Source organism: Scardinius erythrophthalmus, assembly GCF_964197995.2.
Source record: "Scardinius erythrophthalmus genome assembly, chromosome: 16".
Lineage (NCBI taxonomy): Eukaryota > Metazoa > Chordata > Actinopteri > Cypriniformes > Leuciscidae > Scardinius > Scardinius erythrophthalmus.
The window spans coordinates 6247860-6275131 of NC_138236.1; the positions used below are offsets into that span (position 1 = coordinate 6247860).

Genomic DNA, 27272 nt, shown 5'->3' on the forward strand with positions numbered 1-27272 from the left:
AAGGATCAGTGTTTATGTGCGAAAATCTGTATAATTCAAACAAGATAGCTACACTGTGTTATCTTGTTTGACAGCCATATACAGAACATGATACCATATGGTAAATGTGTGACACATATCATGTTCTGTATATGGCTGTATTATTGGTTATGCTTTAGTCGCAGTCGTATCGCTCCCTGACGTGCTTCATCAGATGAGCTGCTCCTGAGAGATGAGGTGCGCGCACACAGATTCACCTGTAGCGCGCGCGCGCACCTTCACACACACCTGCGCTTCGCTGAGACTCTCTGCTGACCGGAAGAGGGAGGTTTCCACTCCAGCGAACAGCACAGAGAGAGCAGAGAGAGGGTGAGGAGAAGAGAGTCATTTAACAAACAAGAAAAGAGCGTAGGACTCCGGGGAAAGGGAAATGTCAGCGCGGATTTTTGGAGGAAACATCTGATTTACCGTTTCATCTCTTTATTTCTACTTCAAAAATTTATCCAAAGACCTGTAGTGGAGAGGTAAAGGTTTTTTTTACTATTATGAGCATTAGTGACAACTTGAAATAAAAGACATTCATTTTTATATATTTACAAAATGTCAATTTATATCATATAATGATAATAACCATCATCTCCAGATTTATTTATTTTTTGTAACGGGCTTATGTAACGGATCATTAGGAAAAAATTCGTTAAATTGGGTTTTACTGATTATAAACTGGACGTGAAATTAGCTGCTGCTTCTTCTTTTTATATATATATATATATATATATATATATATATATATATATATATATATATATATATATATATATATATATATATATATATATATATATATATGTATATAAAATGCTATGGATTCATGTCCCGAGAAAATAAATGTGAATACTTGAAAACACTAGACACAAAAATTAAAAAGTAGGCTAAGTCTCTCAAAACTAAAAACATTTAAGCCCTCTAAAATGTAAAACTTGAGTTTAATTGGCTTAAATTAAACAACATTTAAGGTTACAATCTTACAGTGGTAAATTAATTACAACTTAAACAAGTTTGAATTTAAATATTAATGAAGAAAGTTTTTTAGTTAATTACTAATGCCACAAGGTACATTTTGGGAAATAATATTTGTTTTATTATAGCATTATGTTAAAAACTTTTGACGGTGATTGTTAATAACAGCACTGTCTGTAACCCTCTGAAGTTTTTCTTAGTTTGCACTTTGGTTTATTTAACTTGCTTAACCCATATGTGTCTGTGACAGCAGTTATTATGATTTCTAAGCTTTTCGAAACATTTCCAGGTCTGAAAGAAGCAGCAAATCAAAGTTTGGCGGAGGAAACATTGGAATCCATTCCAAGCTTATTTGTCAGTTTTCTGTTGGATAAAGATGCCAGAGAAGAAGATCGGTGAGTGCTGAGCTGTTTCTCTCTCTTTTTTTTACATCAGACGACTGGATTTGTTAAAGATTAACCGCTAGCCGGTGATGGGTCATGTACTCGATTTGTTTTGGTCGGTGTATCACTTTGACAAAAGGCCAAAAGGTGTCAAGACATGACGTGACGTGATTTGTCCATAATGTTTTCATGTTTACAATGGATAAAAAGAAAATCAGGGTTATATTAGGGTTAACTGTAAATATATCCACTCTTGAGAGAGCTGAACCTTTATTGTCTTTCTCAAAAACAAATGCTATTCAATATTTTATGCGAGCTTGTAAATTCAGATGAACTACAGCAAAAACAAAACTATATTTGTTTATCGTCGTTCTGGCTGCTCATATTTAATATCTGACCATCTATTTGAATTCTCTCATTAAAAATGAGACACTGTTCTAGACCAAAACATTCCTTTACAGTGGATACAGAACATTTTAGAGCTGACACAACAGTTTTGTTCTGATTATGTTCATTTTTAACCCCATGTAAAGGGGCTTGTGATGTTTTAATTTGTCTGCAAAACATGAATCATCCAGGTATGGAGAGAGAGAGAGAGAGAGAAAGAGAGAGTGAGCAGTGTACCATGAAGAAGCTCTGTCTCATACACACACCCCCCACTCAGACAAAAGTACTACTTGTTCTCCGGTCAAATGGGTCATGGCAGGTGCCGTAGAAACAGTCTGAGGCAGTGGGGAAATCCTCAGGAATGAAACGAGAGACAGCAAACAGGAAAACATCACACTGTTTCAGTTTTGTTCTGACCTCTAATGTAACTGTTCAAAGCTGGGCTTGGAGAAAAAGTCACTGGTCAGTTGAGAGTCACGGTGAGATTTGGATGGTCACATTTTGCCTTTTCTCTTTTTACATTGATATAGCTTTTTTTTTTTTTTTTTTTTTTTTTACAGTTTGTATCAATGTCCAAGATGTTTCACAACTAGAATTTACAACAGTTCTCATATAGATTCAGTCCAACATCTAAATAAATAAATCATTTCATAATTTAGATGCATTTTGAAATACTTTCTGAATGGTCAATAAGAATGCTAAACTGCATAATTCATGCAAATGACTGATTTCTACACCATTCAAAAGTAAGGGATTAGTACAATTGTTTCATTTTTGAAAGAAGTCTCTTATGCTCACCAAGGCTGCATTTATTTAATCAAAATACAGTAAAATAGTAATATTGTGAAATATTTGTAAAAATTAAAATCTCTTTTTTTTCTATTTGATTATAATTTAAATGTAATGTGTTCCTGTGGTGCGAAGCTGAATTTTCAGCATCATTACTCCAGTCTTCAGTGTCACATGATCCTTCAGAAATCATTCTAATATGCTGCTCAAGAAACATTTCTGATTATTATCAATGTTAATATTCATGTTGAAACAGTAATACATTGTTTTAATGATTCTAATCATTCATTATAAATCTTTACTGATCGATTCAATGTGTCTTTGAAGAATGAAAATAGAAATTTCTTAAAAAAATAAAATATTACTCCAAACATTTAAACGGTAGTGTAGATGTTCTAGTTTTGCATCTTTTCGATCACTTGCCGTCATCGTTCAACAAAACAGTTTCAACTTCAGAATTAATTTATTGGCAAAGTAATTGTGTAATGAGCAGGGTAAAATACAGTTAGTCATTACTGCTTGATAAATATTTCACTTCACTTGTGATGACCATGTTACATTTTATTTTACTCTGATGACTGGGTATCTGTGCATTACTGCTTACATACAGTACTGTAGTGTAAGAAATAATGTTAGAGAATATAGGATTCCTATCTCAGCTCTTGGTCTTAGAAATTCAATGAATCATGGAAAAGTAGCTGCCGATTCCCCACCATTTTTTTTCATTTTATCAATTCTTATCATGACAGAAACATCTAACATAATTTGCTTGTTTGCACCATCATAAGAGGATCATAAGAAATACTTGAAATGCTATAAAGACTGTTTCTACGTGATGCGTCCCTATGACCCATGCAAAGGGTTGTGCGTTCGGCCCTGTTGCAGAGCTGCGGTAACCTGTTTTGTGTGTTTGTTTGCTCTGGGCTTATCAGACAGAACAGTCTCTGCATGTCAGATGGGCCTACTGTTAATCATCACACCAGAGCTTCTGTCTGAAATAGCTTTTCATGCTTGAATATTCAAATAGCACATTATTTTTCCACATATATTGGTGCTGCATCTCTCTCTCCCTCTCCCAGTGTGTCAGTAACGCTCTGGATGCGCAAGTTCTGTCGTTACCAAAAGAGTTCAATGGAACTTGCGACCATAGTTTGGCTAACGGTGCTTTTGGGAAACGTACCCGTTTAGTTCCTGTCTCTATGAAGCCTCTCTTCTGAAAAGCACAATGTGTTGTGATTGGTCAACCGCTTCGAGCGTGTTTGGGAAATGTCACGCCCCTTACCATAACCGCAAGTTTAAACACACTACTAACGTAACTCAACCAGGCCTCACCTCCCTTTTCTGCATATGGCTTGGGCGGGAATTATTCAAATAAAGAATATTGTGGCGTGTTCGTTTCCCGGAAGAAAACTCAAGACTGCAATGGAGGCGTTTCAGGGCATAAAAAAAAAACAGTATGCACTGATATAGAGATTAAGGGCCCTATTTTAAGGATCCAAGCACATGGTCTAAAGCGCATGGTGCACTTAGGGCATCCGAATCCACTTTTGCTAGTTTAACGACGGGAAAAAAATGGTTGGCACGCCCGGCGCATGGTCTATAGGATTGTCTCTGTTGTTCTCTTAATGAGTAATGTGTGTGTTTTGGGCGTAACGTGCAATAAACCAATCAGAGTCTCATCTCCCATTCCCTTTAAAAGTCAGTTGCGCTCCTGCTATGGCGGATTCGCTATTTATATGGCGGAATTTGCAAGTGGAAAAGCTGAACGCTTCTCTAGCAAGGAAACGGATCAGCTTGTGCGCGAGGTTAAAGCGAGCAAGCAGACCAACTATGGGACAAGCCGGATTCCACCATATCTTTATGTACAGAATAATAATACTTTACATTGTAATCCTTTAATTTTTAATATTTGGCATGTTTGTGTGCTGCTGCACGTCCCTGTGTGTGTAATAAGCAGAGTGTACACGCGTTGTGTGACAGTATATGCCTTTGGAGTGACTTTGTGTATCTTTGCAGAACTTTTTCAATAGTTACATTACACACTGAAGATGAAAATGTACAATAGGACGTCTTTAAATATTATTAAAAAGCCCACAGGATATGGTCCTGGTGATCCATGTTTATTTTAGCATATTGAGTCTTGTCAATGAATATAGTTTATTCTGGTTGGAGCCGTGGCACATTGGTACAGTGAGGCGTGAGCTTGAAATGTTGGGGATGCAGGTTTGATTCTGGCCTGTATTATTGCTCAGAGATTGCTATTTTTGAGCTCATGAAATCTAAAACTTTATATTATTTCCTTAAAAATATGATTTTTTTGCCTATGACAGTATTTTACACATTTAGCATCAAGCATAGCAGGAAAGCCACCTATTATGATTTTTCATTTCATTGGCTTTTAATAAAAGTAAAAGAAATCAAAATGTACACTTAAGAAGGATGCATTATTCCTCTTTTTTTAACATGAGCAAATCAAAGTGAAAATGAAGAAAAATGTGTCCATTAAGTTAAGTTTAAGGACAATATGGCAAGGCAATAAAAACAACAATTCAGAAATAATATATATTTAAAAAGCAATGTTAAATATTAATATAATATAAAAATATATTATTTTCTTTAAACTTTATCATTTTGATTTATTGAAAAGGAAATATTATTCTTTTTTTCCTTCTCTGTTTCTACTGTTATTGGATTCTTTCACGTCAAGAATAAATTTATTAGGAGAAGCAAACAATTAAAAAAAAATAAGACAGTAGCAAAAAAAAAAAGAGTAAATGCTATTAATATATAATTTTATTTATATTTTATTAATGGTTTGAATACATAATTTAGGGATGCGTGTTTTTATATTTCATAACTTTTGTTTCCATATCTTGGCAATCATTGTTCTTTCCAATCATCTATCTTTCTTTGCAATCAACAATGATCTTTCTAATCATTGTTGAGATCCTCTGAAACTCTAAAAGAGACACGTGTGAGATTATTAGGGTGTTTTTCTCAGAATAAAATAAATAAACATCTGCGAAGCAGGATACATATGACTTATATGTATTTCAAAGTCATTTATATTTGGTGGGTGTTTTATCTAGGATGATAATGGCTATTGATTGAGATATTGATTGATAATAAAGTAGGGCTTGTAAATGGTAGAACTTGTAAATGATCAGTGCATGCAGGTCTGGATATTATATGTTTTTTGGCATTGGTCAATAACACTGACATGGTTACATCTATTTTGTCTAGGAACATGCTGACACTGCTCTCTCTCTCTCTCTCTCTCTCTCTCTCTCTCTCTCTCTCTCTCTCTCTCTCTCTCTCTCTCTCTCTATGTGTGTGTGTGGTCCAGGTATACTCAATGTTATGTGGATAAAATGTCCCCACAGAGATGGCAAAACCCAAAATCCTTGTCATTGTGGGGAAATTTTTTGGTGTCAGGAAAACAGCTTAGAAATCATATTAAGTGATGTTTTTTGAAAATGCAGAAAGTTTTCTGTGATGAGTAGGTTTAGGGTTAAGAGAATGAAATTACAGTTTGTACAGTATACAAATTATTATGTCTATGGAATGTCCTCATAAAACATGTAAACCCAATGTGTGTGTGTGTGCGTGTGTGGAGAGAAAGCTGATCTTGACATTGAAATTCAGTCCCGTTTACTTTAGCAGAGAGGAATTGATGACTTTGGACTATTGATTTTGTTCATGGTTCTGTTCTTTTCATCAGCTTTGTCATGATTTATGTGTTTGCTCACAAGCATGTATTTTAACATTCAAAAATCTCACATTACTGCATTAAATACATGTACTGTCCTGTTGGTTTCTGTCCTACAGGAAGTCCAGGGATGACCATCTTCAGTCCGTATCGTGTGGTCGCTGCGGTAGCCGTGATCTTGATCATACTGGGGGGACTGGGAGCCGCAATCTGGGCCCTTGGTAAGACTTTCGGCTCGGCTTTCTGGGAATTCCAGTTTGCTTCTAGGAACTGCTGATTTAATGGAATACTCCAGAGACTCATTACACTTGTTCTGTTTGTTTGATTTTCAGTCACGTATCTTAGAACAACAGAAGATACTGGATTATTTGATGGTAAGCATTGCTTTTTTAATTACATTTAAATATATTAATAGTATATTTAAAAGCTGCAGTCCGTAACTTTTTTGGGTTAAAAATTATCCAAAATAAACTATCTGCTTGCCATAGCTCGATTCAAAACGGTAAGCTTGTAATAAAGTTTTTAATTCCAGTGGAACTGGTGGATTTCTGCGGGAAATTCGAGCATGTCTTTGCGTCATCTGTACACATAAAGAAGAGTCTCAGCTAGTAGGCTATATTGAGTGTGAGGATGTTGGAGGTGGAGATTTATAGCCTTTTCTCACAGCACTTAATATAAATAAACTTAGCAATTTGATGGCGGATCCAGAAAGGTTCAAACGACAATCATCAGTGAAAACTGGAGATTCACCCGTTGTAAAATGCAAAAGACTTCGGACTTCGGAGTGGCTACAGAAAAAAAGTGACTGCAACCGCAAAAACAAGGATAAATATCGGAAAGGTCATTAAATGTAGTCACGCAGTGCTGATGTTGTAAACATTAACAATTTGAGAACAAAGTATAATTTGTACGGTGATATGATAAGAGATCGTTAGATTTAATCAGCGCGATTTACTGCAATGCTTTTTTTCCCTTAGTTGGTCAGAACAAAAGTGGATGTTACTTGTTCAGACGACATTTTCCGGTGAAAATTCTTATGTTGGTCATACTTCCAAAAAGTAGAATCTGTGTTTGCGAATGACAGTATCCACACCGGCGGCGACTGACAGCCGCACATTCTCCTCAAAACATCGGATTCATCCGCGCTGTGCCGTGCCGAGGCACAACCCACGTAAAGTTGATAATTCCTTGAATAACTGCAATTGCAGATTTCGAACAGAGATGGCGACAAAGAGAAAAAAACTACGGACTGCAGTTAAATAATATTATTAATTGGGGTGTAACAATATATCATGTCACAATATATCGCAATACAAAAATGCAACAGTATGTATCGTGGATAGTGCCAATATGTATTGTGTAAAGTTCAAGTTTAATTCAAACAATTCAAGTTTACAGAGTTTTAGTGTCAGTACTACATTAAACTACTATATATAATGTTGAATATAATGAATAATAATGCAATGGGGGAATATTTGTGGATCCTGATAATGCCAAATGTCTCATGTTACCAGTAAAAAGTGGCCTACATTATTTTAAATATATCTAGTAAATGAAATCTAAAATAATTCTGTATTTTCCACTTCAGAATCATGAATATTTTTATTCTGGTGTCTCTATTGTCCTGTGAATTGGGTTACCAGCACCAAGTCCAATTCTATTCATTTACACCCACAATGTAATACCAAATTTAGCATTTTAATCAACAGAACATGTTTTTTAACCTTTTACCATATGTCTTGGAGTATCGTAATTATATAGTATCGTGAGATCAGTATCGTGATATGTATCGAATTGTGACATTAGGGTATCGTTACACCCCTAATTAGTATACATAATTTTAGTTTTTTTTTTTTAAGTCTACTAAATATATACAGTATGAATCTAAAATAGTATGAACCCACGGACTGTCTTCATTATGTCCTGCAGTGCAGGTGAGTGCAGCTGACCAGAGGCTGAGAGTGTTCGACTCCACCCAGCGGAGATGGAGACACGTCTGCTCGTCCAGCGTCAACCAGCTCATCGCCAACATCAGCTGTGAGGAGATGGGCTTCATCAGGTAACAAACAAGCATGCCAGGCTCACTGTTTCTCAGGTATAGACATTCATTTAGTCAAGCCAGATTCAATTGTTGACTGAAATTCATCACTGTTTTAGTTATGTCTTGATTTGCATTTTTTCTTTCCATTCAGTGCAGTAAATGTCTCAGCCACATGTGCTCCTGACAATGGTGGTGAGCGAGATTTTTTCTGCGTGAAAGATAGTGAGTTAACATACGGGAAGAAGATAAAAACAGCCCTCTATCCTTGGTAAGACATTACCTTTTCATATGATTAAATATAAATATATGCACCATGAACATCACCAAACTGAATTAAAAAAAGAAACTTTCAAACAGTTCCCTTTTAGCCATTGTTTGCATCAAGGGGGGCTATATTACCTGGAGAAAGCTCTCAGTTAGCATTCTCTATAGCAAGCTATACATTTTGCATTTTAAATAGTCTACCAAAACTGGTTTAAAAAATCTATAATATATTGAAATATTTGTGATTTCATATGTTGCTTTCAATGGCCATCAAGGGAGAAATACACTTTCTGGCCGCTCTCTTGATCTTTGATTACACTACTGGTCAAGAGTTTGGAATAATTATGATTTTATAACAGTTATGATAATTATGATATGAAGTCTTTTATGCTCACCCAGGCTTTTATTTGATCACAAATATAAAAAAAAAAAGTAATATTGTGATTATTATTACAATTTAAATTTACTCGTTTTTTTATTTCAGCATTTAATTCCTGTGATCAAAGCTGAATTTTCAGCATCATTACTCCAGTCTTCAGTGTCACATGATCCTTCAGAAATCATTCTAATATGCTGATTTGCTGCTCAGTTATTAATAATGATTCTTACTGTTATCCATTTTGAAAATTTAATAGATATGCTTAATATTTTTGTGGAAGCTGTGACATTTTTTCAGGATTCTTTGATTCACGGAAAGTTCAAAAGAACAGCATTTATTTAAAATAGAAATCTTTTGTAACATTACCAAATTACTTACCCCAAAACTTTGAATGTTATAGTGTAGCTATCATGGTTTTCAATGATTTCTGAAGGATCATGTGACACTGAAGACTGGAGTAATGATGCTGAAAATGCAGCTGTGCATCATTAATAGGTTACATTTTTAAATACATTCAGATAGAAAACAGTGATTTTAAATTGTAATAAGAGTATTTTAAACAAAAAAGATAAGAACCGGTTGCAATAGTCTTAACATTCTGATGTTTCATTTCTGTTTCAGTAAATGTGACAAAGGTCAGATACTAGAGGTGATTTGTCAGGGTAAGTGCTACAACTCATTTTGTAGCATTTAGAATATTTCTTCACCGCAAATAGGCTACATGATCTGTTGACTCTCTATCGCTGTAGACTGTGGTCGTCGTATGCTGCCTGAAGAGCGGATCGTGGGGGGTGTCGATGCTCGCCAGGGTTCGTGGCCGTGGCAGGTCAGCTTACAGTATGATGGAGTTCACCAATGCGGTGGATCCATCATTTCCGATCGCTGGATTGTCAGTGCTGCACACTGCTTTCCTGAGTGAGTGACACACATTTTACACCCATATTCTCGAACGTCCAGAACGCATTAAAAGTTTTCGGTTTTCAGTTGAAAATTGTGTTGTGTAAGCAGCCCCCAAATTAATAACTATTGATTTTTACAACAGAAATTAATCAATCAAAAACTTACTTAAGATGGACAATGACTTTCTTCTAGATCTGATTTACAGCCAAAACAATCTTTGTTGCATTAATTTCCTAACATCACTGTAAAGCTGCTTTGAAACAATCTGTATTGTAAGCACTATATAAATGAAGGTGGCTTGATATTTAAATTTTTACTACTGTACTAAAACATGCTAGAAATGTGTTAAATGGCTTTAAAACCATGCTAAACATGCTAGCAATGTGTTAAAACATGATAGCAGCATGTTAAAAATTTCTAGAAACAAGTTAAAACAAGCTATAGCTCCATGTGAACAACTCCTAAGCAAGCTAAAACATGCTAGCACCATGCTAAAATGAGTAGCAACGTCAATCTGTCCATCTTTCATTGTAGGCCTATATCTTTAAAACCATGCTAAAACATGCTAGCAATGTGTTAAAACATGTTAGCAACATGATAACAACAAGCTAAAAAAAACATCTATCTGCAAGATCTCACTCTCAGGCTTGTAATCCTCAGGAGGTATCGCCACGTGTCACGCTGGCGGGTTCTGATGGGATCGATCTACAACACTCCCATCCGTAAGAACGTTGTGATTGCCGAGGTGAAGACTGTTGTCTACCACAGCAGCTACCTGCCCTTCGTCGACGCCAACATTGATGACAACAGTCGTGACATTGCAGTCCTGGCGCTGACAAAACCTCTGCATTTCACTGGTGAGTTTTTACACAGAACTACAGAAAATGGTAACACTTTATTTTGATGGTCCTCTTTATACATTTTGTTGACTATAAGTAACATTGCATCTACATGTCAACTAGCAGTCATTAGAGTATTAGTAGACTGTAATATCTGCTAACACTTTATTTGTCTCCCTAACAGACATTTACTGACTATAAGTAGCTTTGCAAGTCAACTTATTCTACTAACCCTATAACCTAACAGTTTATTAAAGGTCCCGTTCTATGCCCCTTTTCACAAGATGTAAAATAAGTCTCTGATGTCCCCAGAGTGTGTATGTGAAGTTTGAGCTCAAAATACCCAACAGATCATTTTTTACAGCATGTTTAAATTGACATTTTTTGGGGCTCAGAAAAACGAGCCGTTTCAGTGTGTCCCCTTTAAATGCAAATGAGGTGCTGCTGGACGACACAGGGGGCGGAGCTTCATGAGCTCGTGCTCAGTCTGTCAGGAAAAATTCATCTCACGGAATGATGATAATATCAGAAACTCTCAGTAACGGCGTTCATTTCGAGTCGGACAATAATGCCTACAGAGTCAGATTGCTGTATAGAGATGAAACAGGTATAGTTTAGTAGTTTAATTACAGTTATTATAACGTATTTGTCATCTGCTTGTAGGCTATGTATCCATTATTTATTAATAGCCTACAAGTCTGCTGTCTGAATGATGATCAAACATGTACTGATGAGTTTAATAAAGTTTATTGTACATCACACAAAAGATGAAGCGTCAGTTTTACTTCAGAAAATCACCGTAAGAGCTGAGTAAACACAGTAGGCTAAGTTATAAGAAGTGCGCAAGTAGCCAGTAGAGTTGAGGGAGCATTCCTGTGGGCGGAGGTTAGTCAAGAAACGGTTCTGGTGATGTCACCAATGCAGGATGTAGAGGGGTGTAGTCCAATCGAGCCGTTTTTTGTAGTCAACTTCTGTTAAATAAAATATCTCGCTTGGCATTGAACTTTGAGCTTTATAATTTTACAGATATTATTTATGCTCTAACAGCAACATTACACACTAACTAAAGTTTGAAACATGGAATCGCATGCAACGGGACCTTTAATAATCTACTAATACTCTAATGAGAATTAGTTGGCATGTAGGTGCAACGTTACTTATAGACAACCGAATCAACCGAAGGACCATTAAAATAAAGTGTAATTTCCTTGGTCAAAATCTGGCTCCATGTAAATATATTAAATATCCAATTTGTTCTGATTGGCTGCCTTTTTGCTTTAGGTGTGGACAGAAAAATGATTGGAAAACGTTTGCTTTAACCACTCTGAATAAAAGTGTCTTTTAAATATTACAGTAAATAGCATCTTAACACAAAAGTATTTTTTATAAAATAATTTGTTCATAAAAGATACATGTCTCTGTGTAACAAGGACAAATCTTTTCTAGCAGCAGTTTAATTGGAGTTTGTTTTGAGGTGTTTTTCATTAGGTAGTAGTGGTATGTTACAGGCCTGTCTGGGTGAACACACAGCATTATAGTAAAACCTCCCTCTGGTCTCAGGTTGCTCGTCCTGAGAACAAAGCTCCTCTATGTCCACACGGCCTTGAGTCGAAACAAAAGACAGTACTTTTCCTGAAGGACAAAGCTTTTGCTCATATTCACAGTTTTCTGTATAGTTAAACAGAATGTTGAAAGGAAAACTTTGGATTTTATTCTGAAAAGATTTTGCTCTCAAAAAATTAAAGTTAACGCGGGGGGGGGGGGGGGGGGGGGGGTTGGGTTCGCAGTGATGCAATAGAAGAACCATTTTTTTGGTTCCTAAATAACCTTTTAGCAAACAGTTCTTAAAAGAACCTATTTTTTCTTAGTGTGAAGAATATTTAAAAAAAAACTTTTTTCCACAACAGAGAACCTTGTTTTTGAACTTCTGTTTTCGCGGTAGCTCTCTTTCTATTGCTGTCGAAGAGTAATTAGCTGGTGAAGTGGGTCTTCTTATTGTAGAGTTAATGAAACACGCCGACTTTTTGGGACTTTAGCTTATTCACCGTATCCCCCAGAGTTAGATAAGTCCATACATACCCTTTTCCTCTCCGTGTGTGCCTTAACTCTGTCTGACGCACCCACCGCTAGCCTAGCTTAGCACAAAGACTGGAGGTAAACGGCTCCAGCTAGCATACTGCTCCCAATAAGTGACAAAATAACGCCAACATTTTCCTATTTACATGTTGTGATTTGTATAGTCACAGCGTGTAAATAACAAGGTCACATGAGACACAGCCATCTTCTAACTGTAAACATATTTTGGATTTGCTCCAACTCTGAGCGAACTTTCTGCTCCTCACCACGGGGCTTCTCAGGTGCTGTGAGCAAATCACTCCGCCCAAGTAGCAGTGCTTTGCCTTCTGAGAATATAGTTCCCAGTATGTATACGGTTAGAAGATGGCTGTGTCTCATGTGACCTTGTTATTTGTATACGCTGTGACTATACAAATCACAACATGTAAATAGGAAAATGTTGGCGTTATTTTGTCACTTATTGAGAGCAGTATGCTAACTGGAGCCGTTTACCTCCAGTATTTGTGCTAAGCTAGGCTAGCGGTGGGTGCGTCAGACAGAGTTACGGCACGCACGGAGATGAAAAGTGTATGTATGGACTTATCTAACTCTGGGGGATACAGTGAATAAGCTAAAGTCCCAACAAATCGGCATGTTCCTCCAACGACAGTTATCGTGGGCATTGCAATGTTTGAAGCGAATGTCATAACAGATATCAGTAGAATAACAGATATAATGTCATAACAGATATCAGTAGAAGATTTTAAAACAAGTGGTTCATTCATAAATCCGTAAGATCTTACCTTCATGCTGTGGAAATACAAACTGGAAGACGGAACACAACAAGCAGCGCAAAAAAGGGGCGGAGCTACACGAGGTCAAAGGAAATGGAGCGTGATAATTGTGAATGACTGTATGTGAAACTGTTTTCCTTCCCCAGCTGACATAATCTCTTTTGTGTTTTAGATTATATACAGCCAGTGTGTCTTCCGACCTACGGCCAGCGTTTGGCAGATGGGCAGATAGGAACAGTAACTGGCTGGGGTAACATGGAATATTATGGTTAGTAATGTCTCATTCTGTGTCTTAATTTAAAGGTCACTGTTGTGCCATATTACAGTGTTTATCATCTTTACCTGGAACTCGAGACTTGCTGTCTGTCTGTCTCTTTGACCTTTGTGTCAGTGACCTGTGTGAGTGCTGTTCTGCTTGAATTAACCACGTGTGTGAACTTCTGACTTTTTTAAAGTACTTTTAAACACATAAAATCACTTAAATTAATTCTTTAGTATAAACTACTTTTCTTAGTGGGGGAATATCTGATTATGTTTATTGAGTTTGATTCTATCACATCATTCCAGTGTTGTTATCCCTTAATTAATAGCCTAGTAATAGTTAATACTTAATAGTATTGAATTTTGCAGTGCACTTGTATCCCTGGTTTTCTTTAGCCTAGTCCCAGACTAAAATGCATGTTTGAACTGTTTTAACTGAAAGCAATTTGCACTGGCAAATATACTTAAAATATTTCAGTGCCATTGTTTTGTCTCAAGATTCACACCAATAATGTAAAAAAAAAATTAAAAAAAATTATGGCACGTTTATAAAAGATACTTAAATGTCCTAATTGAACTAAGGCCTAAATCTGAGCCCTGTCTGTGAAACCAGGCTGCTTTAATTGCATTAATTTAAGTTACATTACATTAAGTATTTTAGGTATATTATTTCCATAATAAGTACTCCTCTTAATTATTAATTATTGTTTCACATGGAATTAACTAAATCTTTGAGTGAAATATACTGTAAATATTAGTTGAAAATATTCGACTTATTTAATTTCTGATTTTTCATTTTAATTTAAAACTAAAGCTGAAATAAATATAAATAAATAAATAAAATAAAACTTGAAATAAAACTATAATAATATTACTTTAATAATACTATAATATATATATATATATATATATATATATATATATATATATATATATATATAAATGAATACTATATAGTATATAATGATAATAAAATGGTTATACTTTTAGAACAGTTGAATGTATTAAATGTTTATTCATGATGCTGTCCACTTACCTGCTAAGCTCTCATTTACTATAAACACATTACCTGTTTGTTCATAAACACTGAGGGTCACGTATTGGTAATTGACAGCATGCCAGCCTTCATGTCATGTCAGAATGATCATATTTATGAGATTAATGAACATAAACACAGCCAATTTGCAAATGAATCACCAATGGAAAACAAGAGAAACATGCCTGAAACGAATTGGCCTGGATCATAGTAGTAAGTTATAAAGATTAAAATCGCGAATATCATGAATATTTCCTGAGTAAATGCATTTGTGCTTTTATTCGCATATAATGTTCATGCAATATCATAAATGTGTTTCCATACCTTTACCACGCAAATGCATTTACATCACAGGATACAATGTATCAAGACATTCACAATTTTTATAACTTATTATGTCCTTGTCCAATGTCACAACAGAGAAAATGTAAAGCAAAAGTTACTTCCCATAAAAAGTGACAATGCAACACACTGTTATTAACTGCTTTTTATAAGTAAGGCAACAGTGTAATGCATTACACTTCTTTTAAATATGAACATTAACATGACTTGAAGGCAACAGATGACACTAGGTTGAAAACTCTCAATATTCTCTTAAAGCTACACTGTGTAATTTTTTTAAGTTGATTCTTAGCAAAAAACACTTTGTTTACACATTAATGAGCACATATAATTTTGAAAGATCAAAGTGTTTTTTACTAAGAATCAACTTAAAAAATGGACTTCTACCAACTAATCAAGTATTCTCGTAAGCGTAGAATCTGCCATTTAGAATACATACGAGCGAGTCGCTCGAATGGCGGCAGCCATGTTGCGCCTCCATCTTGAAAATACATTATCCAAAGAGGGACATACCTGGAAATTCAAGCTTCGCCTTTCGCGTTTTTACACTCAGTGGCAACGTGACGAATGCGAGGGGGAGATTACTCGCTACTGCCGGCAGATTTGAAATAATATGGCCACCGTAGGAGTTAAAATGCCCTCGGAATGGGAGGGGCTAGAAAGTAATATTCAGTTGGTATTCATAAACAATTTCACCGCTAGATGGGAGAAAATCCTACACAGTGTAGCTTTAAGGATTCTAGAAATCATAAACCTTTGTTTGAGCTTCGCTCTGACTCCCTCCTTCACATGTCTTTATTTCTTGCAGGCACTCAAGCCAACGTTCTCCAGGAAGCCCATGTGCCCATCATCAGTGATGCTGTGTGCAATGGTCCTGATTACTATGACAACCAGGTCACCACCACCATGTTCTGTGCTGGTTATGAGAAGGGAGGAACCGACTCCTGCCAGGTACAGCATCTGCCAGTCTATGACATCATCAGTCTAGATCAGTGGTTTTCAGTCCTGGTCCTGGGGACCCACCGCCAGTGGTGTCTCTAGGTTAAGTGGACCCCCTGTACAGTTTAGTGCATCTGGCCCCCTCGTGTTACCGCGTGGGTGTATATTCCCTTCCTTTAGAAATCGGGGAGATCCTTATGGGCCCTCTGTACACAGTTCCCTTATTTACACCCCCTGATTCAGATCATCAGCTCTTTAGGTGAGAGCTCTGTGAACTGAACTACAGTAAGTGTGTCAGATAAGAGAGACATACAAAATGTGCAGAGCGGTGGATCCCCAGGACCAGGATTGAACATCACTGAGCAGCGCTGCACACAGCCACTAGAGGGAGACATTCATAACTAATGTACTTGTGGCAGTGGGGAACTGTGAACTGATATGAGCTCAGTTATGGTACTGTCTCTTATCGGAGACAGCGGTGGTCCTCTGTAAGACCAGCCTTGGCCACTAACTGTAATAAAATAAGTTGAAGTACTGAAATTGCTTACAAACACTTTACAGTAAGGCCCATTTGTTAACATCAGTAAATACATTAACTAACACTAACAATGAGCAATACATTTGTTAATTTGTTACCATATTTATTAATCTTTGTTACTTAGTTAATAAAAATACAACTAACCATTGTAAGTTCATGTTAGCTCTGGTCCATTAAATAATATTAACAGATACAACGTTTGATCTTAATAATGTATTAGTAACATTAACTGAGATAAAGAAATACTTTAGAAGTATTAATTTTTAGTTCATGTTAAGTAATGTAGTTAACTAAAATGTGGAACCTTATTGAAAAGTGTTACTGAATTAAAACTGCATCGTTCTGATAGCATATGTAATGTTTCAGTCCGTTTTAGAAAATGGTATAAATGTGGTTACACTTTTAGAAAAGTTGCATGTTTTAAATGTTTTTTCATGATGCTGCCCACTTAGCTTCCATTTACTGTGGCATTGTTCACTGATTTTGACATGATATAATCTCTCATATGATGTCAGGGGGACAGTGGTGGTCCTTTTGTAGCAGCGGATGTCCTGTCTAAGACCAGCCGCTATCGTTTGCTGGGGGTGGTAAGCTGGGGCACAGGCTGTGCCATGGCCAAGAAGCCCGGCGTCTACACCCGTGTGTCACGCTTTCTGCCCTGGATTTCTACAGCCATGAGGGTGAGTGATGCTGGATGACCGGCACACTTTCATCAGCTTATCTACATTAAAACATCATTAAAACAAACTTTACCTCACTTTTCTCTCACGTTTACCTCCATAGATGTATGAGAATTCCCCAGGAGTGCACAAAATGGCACGGGCGGTTACACCATAGCCATTCAGAGTGGAGAAATGTTTTATATGAGACTGAAATATTGCCCGTTGAGGTCAGATTGGTTGCTCGGATCTGTGGCTGAGATCAGACGTCTGATGTTGATCTGATGTTCTGTGATGATCAACCTGTCTCAAGGACAAAAATCTTTTGCAATATCTGACTCATGGAGGTCAAGAACCATTTGTGATGCTGGCAATTACCATAAAATGTGTTTTCTTTTTTACCGTAAAACGTGTCTCCAAAGTATAGTACGATAATCAAATTTGCAATTTTGGCTCAACCCAATAGCGCTCGTATATATATATATATATATATGAATACAATACACACACACACACACACACACACACACACACACACACACACACACACACACACACACACACATACAATAGTGGCAAAAAGTGATGTCTTGAGGGGATATTTGTTTTTAATGACCCTACAAGTTCGATTAAACCATAATATATATATATATATATATACATATATATATTATTAATGTAATATAATGTAATATGTAATGTTTAGTAATTATAAATATGAAGGTAGAACAAAACTTGGTTAAGATATTTATCTAACAAAATTATTTGGCCAACTACAACTACAGGTTTTAATATACAAAACAAACGCATAGAAAAACAACAAGCTCACAAGAAAAAGCGGACACTGACTACAACATAATCAATTATTAATATTCCATTGGTTCTCTCTTGTTTTTGCATGCATTCATAATTTCTCTGTATGACAGCCTGGCCAAAAATTAAAAATGACAAATAAAACAATTGACTCCAAACACAACATGCAATATGCTTACAAAATCTAATTTTTAACCATATTTGAATGAAGGGTGAAGATGTCAATTTTCCTAGGCCGGACATACATTTTTATTTATTATTTCATTTATGTGTGTGTGTGTGTGTGTGTGTGTGTGTGTGTGTGTGTGTGTGTATATATATATATACACACACAAATAAATGAAATAATAAATATTTTTGTTAAACATTCAAAGATATTTTTATCCTAGTTTATTGCAGGTTTGCACAGAGTGTTTGGCATCAAAAATTTTTAAATATATGGTCATGTTCAGCTAGTCAGATAAAAAATAAATAAATAAAAATAAAGAGAAAAATTTTTATTTTTATTTTTAAGTAATAAAATGCTGTACAAACAGACATTATATGGATTCCAGAAAGGAAGAAAAATTCAATTTATTTTATCCTAATCCTAAATATGACAAGGACTTTATCTCAATCTACAGTATTTATCTCAATTTTGTTTACTAGTGGCACAGGTACAGTGCAGTATATGCTACATAATAATAAGGCATATACTGTAAGTCATATCTTTAGTACATGAACTTATAAGTAGGATTTTGCTGAATAATACAGGCCTGTGAAATGTGCCATGATAAAATATGTACTTAAATGGGTTTTGTAAATTTAAATGGCCAACACAGTGAAAATGTTTAATGAAAACTACACACTTCATTTTACATGTATTTTATTTTCTCTTCTTTTCTGTGTTAAGCATTGATAAGATACAAACCAAAGACTGGTTTAGAGAGCAGAATGAATAAACTCATTGCTGTGGCAGTCAGTATTGTTGCTTATATTGATGTACATATATGAATAATAGCTTCTTGACTATGCAATGCACTGTTTAATTCAAGTTTATGTCTAATTTTATAAGCTGCTATATTGTTATCCAGATTTTGTACCATAACCTTCTGAATACATTTGTTTTGTAATTTAGTAGCCCGTTAAGCCTGTCAAATAGACAATAATCGTCGAACAATTTAGCTCTTATTCTATAATATGCTTATTTTTCTGTTTTTCTGTTCATGAAAGTAGCTGATATGAATATATGTACAATATAGAAATTCTGACCTTTGACATACAGTAATCTGACTGCTTTTTCTTTTCAACAAATCGAAATGTTGCACCCTTAATATATGCCTTTTAAATACTGAAATAAAGACATAATTTTTTAATAAAAAACAATAATAATTTGTGGTTACTTTTGTGCTTTAGAAACTTGACATAAAAGCATCAGCTTTTAGATGTTTAAACAATATTTATAAATATACACTACTGTTAAAACGTTTGGGGTCGGTAAGATTTTTTTGAAAGAAGTTTTTGAAAGAAGTATGGAAGAAGTTTGCTCTCATGCTCACCAATGCTGTATTTATTTGATCAAAAATACAGTAAAAACATTAATATTGTGAAATATTATTAAATAACTGTTTTCTATTTTATTATATTTTAAAATGGGATTTATTTCTGTGATGCAAAGCTGAATTTTCAGCATCATTACTCCAGTCTTCAGTGTCACATGATCCTTCAGAAATCATTCTAATATGATGATTTGCTGCTCAAGAAACATTTATTACTATTATCATACATTTATTATACAGTGCCCTCCACAATTAATGGCACCCCTGGTAAATATGATCAAAACTGGCTGTAAAAAATAAATCTGCATCGTTTATCCTTTTGATCTTTCATTCAAAAAATGTGCAAAATTCTAACCTTTCATTTCACGAGTTCACATCTACATATAATTAATACAATAAGTTTATGCGTATTTGGCGTACTGTCCGGGGGGAGGGCTCCGAGCTCGGAGTTAGGCCCGAACCCAAAGTACTCCCCCAGTTGGTAAGTGTAGATGGAACTGGAAGTGTAGATGGAACTGGAAGTGAGGAGATGGGGTGGAGGAGGGATGCTGACAAACTTTCAATGAACAGAGATAGGTCTGCTGTGAATTTATACTCTGTCATTGAGTTGATTACTGATTAATCTCCAGCTGTGCATAATTTGGTTAATTATCTGAACCTGCTCCTCCCGAACTTTGTTAAATAAAACCTCATTTAAGTAAAAGAATTGAATGTGGGGGGGAAATCACATTATGAAATAAATGTTTTTCTCTAAAACACGTTGGCCACAATTATGTATAGTGGAAATTTGCCACATGATTAATATATATTCAACTGATGAGGTATTTTTTTGAGTGTATCAAGTGCATTAGAATTTTGCATAATTATGTGTGTGTATGTTTATTATTTAAAAATGACTATATCAGACTATAATGTGTATATTTATTCAATGTGAATAATATGCCGGTGATGGTGCAATCATGTTAAGCGCTCTAATTTTCACCTTTTTCATTCTTAATTTCTAAATCTTTCATTCTCCTGCTTATTATAGGTTTGTGCAAATGAATGCAACACATATCAAATCTGAATGCATGTACGTTAACTCTTCATAAAAACTGCTTCGCATCCTGAACCAAGGCTGGGTGGAAAAAATGTGTCTTTCTGGCTGATGTAAATTTACATCACTGTTTTGGCAGTAAAATGCCTCATACTCAAATAGTTGTTCAATAATGCTAGGAGAAAGGGAAAGCATAAAGAAATCAGCGCTAAGCACACAAGGAAGTGTAAAGACAGCGACGTGCGCTGCTCTGAAGGTTGGAACAGGGTATGTCCCAGCCCAGCCTAAGACTTTCTTGGAAGGTTTCCTTGCAAAAGAGCATCCTCCGTCCTCCACGGTGTTTTCAACACAGTGTCTACTGAGAACGAGCACGGCTTTCATCCGCTCCGCTACCGAGCGATCGCTCGAGGGACCGCGCCAGCACAAAGGGCTTTCCGTGGCCCTGTGACAACTGAGAACATGAGAAGGATGAAGATCCAAACCGCTGTCCATCTGATGAGGCTTCTGATCTTAGTGCTGCAGTTTGCTTCACTTACAAACGGTGTGTTTTCATATTTCATTCTAATTCTTACAGTTGAAGAAAATGACTGTGATTATAAAAGATGGGATGCTTGGACAGTTCAAGATCCTTGACTTTTAAACTTGAAAAACTGTAATGGGATAAAAACAATACAAATAGCTGTTGGTAAAGAAGGATATTTCAAACTTTTCTATTGTATAAGAGTATTTGAACATTTCCCCTTTAATTTGATTTGATTTTTTAGATTGATTTTAATGCTTATTTTGTGTATACACTCTTAAAAACAACAGTTCCAAAAGGGAGTTTTCCCAGCGATATCATAGAAGGTTCCCTAAAGAACCTTAAAGAACCTTTTTACACTATAAAATAACCTTTTGTGGAACGGAAAGTTTCCATGGATTTTAAAGTTTCTTTATGGAACCACTGATGCCAATAAAGAACCTTTATTTTTAAGAGTGTAGGTGTGGCCATTAGAATATAGTCAAAAAGTTGATAATTTCTTAGTCAAATCAGCAAAGCCCTTCTGTGATCTGTTGCTTCTCCTGTGCATTAGGCCTGACATCCACTGTACTTCCTCAAAATGTGACCTCGGAGACTGGGAAAACTGTCACCTTTCAATGTGGTTACAGTGACCTGGGCTCGGAAAAAATCAGATTTTACATCATGGGTTCGAAGGTCAATGATTCTGTGTCTTGTCCAGGAGACTCAACCAAATACTTACCCGCTCAGGTGATGAACTGACTTCTCTTTAAACTGTTGTGGTGCACAATCTGTACACTAGCAAAAGTTTGGACACTCCTACTAAATCTTTATTTTGACTATTTTTTTTTACATTTTATAATAACGGTGTTGTCAAAACTAAGAAACAACACAAATGCTTTGATCAACCATCAAAACTATAGCTATAAAAGTAGCCACTCTTTGCCTAGATTAGCCTATAGCTCTGCATATTCACGTGGTGCATCCTGGGATGATTGTAAACTGGGCCCAAAACTCTTTTTTTTCTACAATAACTTGGATAACAGGTTTAAATGGGCGAGCTTGACAAAAGCAGCCAACACTACAATTTGTACAATAAAAAAGTATAATTATTTATTTCTACAATACTGTAGAAAATGCCCAAATGATGTCACTTCAAGGGTGTCACAAATTAGATATTAGAATATTTTTTATTACATTTCTTAAAATATAGTATATCATGGACAATGGAATAAGAAATAAGCGTATTTATTTTATTTCTCATTTGTAAAATAATCGTGGTGAAGGAAAAAAATGAGAGATACGAGAAAAATGCTTTTGCGTTCCCCTGAGAAACTTTGCATTCCCTCGCAAAAACTTTTACGTCAAGCCAAGAAACGCAAAGTTTCTTGAGGGAACGCAAAGGCATTGACTTATTATTTTTCCTCCCATCTCATTTTTTTTTCTCTCCCACCAGCAGGTCCCTTTAGTATGTTCCCCGTATGTTTCCACACAGAATAAAAAAAAAATAAATTGTAATTGTTAATAGTGTAATAGTGAAAATAATTGTAATAGTGACTTTTTTATTTCAATTCTGAATTTATTTCCCTCAGAATTGCGAGATATAAACTCCCAATTGCGAGTTACGAAGTCAGAATTGTGAGATATAAAAGTAGGCTACAATTCTGAGAAAGTTGTAATTTTGAGAAAATACTGTGTTGAAATAATATGTTAATACTTTTGCATTCTCTCGCAAATGTTTTGCATTTCCCCAAGAAACTTTGCATTCACTCGCAAAGAACACAAAAATTTCTCGAGGGACTGAAAAACATTTGCGAGAGAATGCAAAAGTATTGACTTATTGTGTTTTCCTCCCGTCTCATATTTTGTCCCACCATCATGTCCCCTTAAAGGGATAGTTCACACAAAAATGAAAAATCTGTCATTAATTGCTCACTAATCCACATGAATTGAGCGGCTTAGTCCAAATTTTCTGAAGAAACTTGATCGCTTTTTATGATGAATAGATTGAATTTATGTTGATGAATGTTTATATGTGAATAAAAGCCTAAATCTGCTCATCATCTAAAGTGATCAAGTCTCTTTAGAAACTTTTTTAAAACCTTTTGAAGCGTCACAGTGGTAGTTGCGTAGCTGTCAATGGAGGGACAGAAAGCTCTCAGATTTCATCAAAAAGATCTTCATTTGTGTTCTGAAGATGAACAAAAGTCTTACAGGTTTGCAACTACATGAGGGTGAGCAATTAATGACAGAATTAAATTTTTTGGGTGAACTAACCTTTTAAATCTCCGTAGAATTGTGAGATAAAAAGTCGCAATTAACTTTCTTATTTTTTATTCAGTTGCGGACAGCTTCCATATAGCCTCTAAATGATAGTAAATATTCTTAAATATTTCTCCTTTCCTCAGTCGATGAAAGCTGACTGTCGTCCGACTCCTAAATCCGATGGATCTGTAGCTGTGTGGGAAATCTCAGCCACATCGGAAGATGATAACGGCACAGTTTTTTTGTGCAGGGTCAGTGGTGCTAATGACACAATCGGAAACCTTTATGTATACGGTATGTTACTAGCAATTAAAAGTGTGTAAGTGAGTGAACAGACAATTGTCTTCATGTCTCTCTCTCTCTGTGTGTGTGTCTTTCAGCGAATGATTCTTACTACGCGAAGCTCATCGGATACGTGATCGGAGGATTTCTATCCGCCCTCATTACCATCGTTGTGGCTTATATCCTGTTGAAAAGATCCGAGAAAGCACAGCGATGCTTCAGTAAGTTTCTCATTGCTCATGACATTTGGTTCTGTATGTATGACTTAAATATATTTAATTCGAGATGTTAAGTTATAGACAGGTTGTTTCTAAACTTTGGTCTCGTTTTTCTGCGTTTTTTTTTTTAAGGGTCGGTTGGTGGAATCCAAGATGACGTGCAATCGACGCAAACGAAGCAATACTGAAATCCTTCTCACGCTTATAAACAAATGTGGATTTGAAGGGTTTGTAATAATATAGCACAAATATCATGATATAATAAATGTAACATAGGCCACAACATACAGTACAATATCTTCTATACCAGATTTGAAAGAAGGGCCTGTGTTTCTGCAGGTTTGATTCTTGTCCAATAGGGGGCGTCTTCGTTGCTCTTAATTTCCTAACAGGGCATGTTTCTGGTTCAACATACATTTTTTTTTGGTCATGGAGGAACATTCTTATTAAACTATCATAACTGTGTTCCTATCTCTAACCCTAACCTTCCTCTTAAAACAAAGGGATATTGATCCAGGTCTTTTTGGCTAATCCACTTTTAGCATCAATCAACTCCACCTTTCCATAATGTTTATCTTACAAATACAAAGATTGGATTATTTAACCATGGATCTACTGTTTAATGAATAGTCAAGTACTCTTGTCATTGCCATACCTACTGTTTACGATATGACACACAACTTTGACCGATATAATTTAATTACATTCATTTTACACTGCTTTAAGAGGCTAAATGACAACTTTTCAGGACACAAACTGAGCCTTTTGGATTGTACTGACTGAGTAGATCAATAGTAGCCTAGATGGGTCAATATTGACACAGGTGGTTCGCTGCACCCTGGAACGACTGTGCTTCTATTCTGCTATGTTTTCCATTGTAGATATCAGTCCATGAGCATTTTAGTTTAGTTTCTAAAGATTCTCTCAGAAACTACACATCTGAACATGTTTTGAAGCTTTGGCTATTTGCATGTGTAGCCTACTCCAGCAAACACACAAGAGATCACATTACAGCACACAACAACAATTCTCTATCTGGTTTAGCTCACAGTCAGATTTAGATTTAATATTATGTGATATTTATTTTCAGATTGTGCTCATAACAATTAAAAATGTGAACATTATTGACTGAAATGTAGATGAGAAAAAAATCTCTATTCTGCATTTCAAATCAGATTATATTTTATATTGTTATTTTTGAATAACATTTAATGCTTAATGTTCTCTTGTGAATGACTTCACTTTCTTGTCAGAGGGACTCTTACATACTGATATAATAGTGATAGTAATTTCTAAATTAACCTACTATCTTCTTTTCAGATTTGTGTAATATGTTCCACTGACCTCATCAAAACCCAGTAGACATATTATTGAGGCTTTTACTCTGTTTTATCAGCATGTACTTTTCATAAAGGTGATTATCATGTATAGAGATGTTTGTTTGGGGTCATTTCGACCCCAGTGAGAATACATTTAACCCTCTGATGGTCCTCGGTCATTTCTGACCGAATAATTTTCTGTTTTGAAATTTTAAAAATCACAGCTTCATCGGAAGGTTATGAAACTTGGTGACTTTTCTGGCATTAGGTATGTGAATAAAAAAAAAATTGAGGTCATGATCCGAGCATGCTAAGTGGTCGTAAACAAAAAGAGTCACACTCGTGGTCTTCGGTCAAAAATGACCGACCCATAGGAAATGAATGGGAAATTTACAAAAACACAAAAATTCTCTGAATTTTTGTCTGTACAATCTACAAATCGGACACGATTCTAAAAAAAGTACACCGCAGTAAAGGGGTGACACTCTACAACATCAAGAGTGCAAAAAATTCACACCCACCCACACACACACACACATACAAACACACGTTTATACACATACACACCAATAAATTCAGATTACAAAAATCTGTTTTGAATTTTTAAAAATCACAGCTTCATCAGAATGTTACGAAACTTGGTGACTTTTCTGGCATTAGGTATGTGAACACACAAAAAAATTGAGTTCATGATCCGAGCATGCTAAGTGGTCGTAAAAAAATTAGTTATGATTTTGGTCTTCGGTCAAAATTACCCCCATAGGAAATGAATGGGAAATTGACAAAAACACAAAAATTCTCTACAAATCAGCCACGATGCAGAAAAAAAATGCTCAGCAATGAAGGGGTGAAGCTCTAAAACATCAAGAGTGAAAAACATAACATAATTAATAATTATAATTAATATATTTATATATAATTAATATAATAATTATTAAAATTATTAAAATAATAATTAATAAAATGTTATAAACCTTGGCAAAAAGTATTATTTGAGAATTTCTAAAAAAATACATTCAATCCACATCTTAAAAGTAAGTAATTTGGTCCAAAAACAACTAGAATTCACAAACATCTCCATTTAGAGCTATACAGGCATCTAGTGGTAAACCCATGCAATATCATGTTTTATTTAATTTTATGATTAATAAATTGATGAATTTTTTTTTATTTTATTTTTTTTTCTGAAAGCCTAGTCTCTATTTTACCCGAAAATACTGCATAGAATTTTTTTTTTAAATCCAAAAAAAAAAAAAAATCATTATTTTCAATGGCAAAAAATGGACTATAAATATTGCATAAATATTAATAAGTTCAATCAAATTGTCTCAAAATTCTAAATTAAAAAGAATAAATATTATAGAATAAAAATAAATTGCATTGGTTTTTACTGGGATGGAGGAAGTTTCATTTTTAGGTGTCCGGTCATTTATGACCGGGAAGGCCCCCAGTGTGACTGCTAAACGAAGACCATCAGAGGGTTAAGGATAATACAATAAAACATATTGAAATCAAAAAGTGGCAGACGTGTGTGTCTTTCTACTGTGTGTACATCAATCAAATAAATTGGCATGTGAGAATTCATTGCATTTACTCGTGTTTCTAAGACCCCCAACAGGTTTTTTTTCAGTGTTTAAAGAAAAAACTTTCACATTTAGTTTATAGTCAGTTCTTAAAATTCAAAGTCATGAAGAACATTAAACTGTATTAGCTCTTAGCATTTTGCCAGTCTTGGTTTGTGTGACAGATTTTCTTTTTTTTCTTCAACACAATTAATGATGAAAGAGTCACGTAAGCTGTGGATTCACTGACAGTTTTTCCATGTGAAATCTTTCAGATGACTGCGTTTGCTGGAGATGCCCTAGAGAGCAGCTCCTCCCTGACTGCCTGTTCACTCTTAAATACTGTGGTTAGGAAATATCATTTCTTCTGTAATGGTGCAGTAGGGCAGATTTTTGTTCTCACTGTGAATGATTGTAATTGGTACT

At 35.3% G+C, this 27272-nt stretch overlaps 1 protein-coding gene across 1 annotated transcript; it reads left to right on the plus strand.

Annotated features, from left to right (window-relative positions):
- Nucleotides 1-1375: 1375 nt before the first annotated feature.
- Nucleotides 1376-17492, plus strand: hpn (hepsin; the record flags this gene model as incomplete). Its single annotated transcript, XM_081388032.1, has 12 exons — nucleotides 1376-1394; nucleotides 6387-6488; nucleotides 6600-6641; nucleotides 8197-8326; nucleotides 8460-8576; nucleotides 9573-9613; nucleotides 9701-9866; nucleotides 10512-10708; nucleotides 13712-13807; nucleotides 15987-16129; nucleotides 17171-17335; nucleotides 17439-17492. 12 exons carry the CDS (start codon nucleotides 1376-1378, stop codon nucleotides 17490-17492), a joined length of 1272 nt encoding a protein of 423 aa, XP_081244158.1.
- Nucleotides 17493-27272: the final 9780 nt, after the last annotated feature.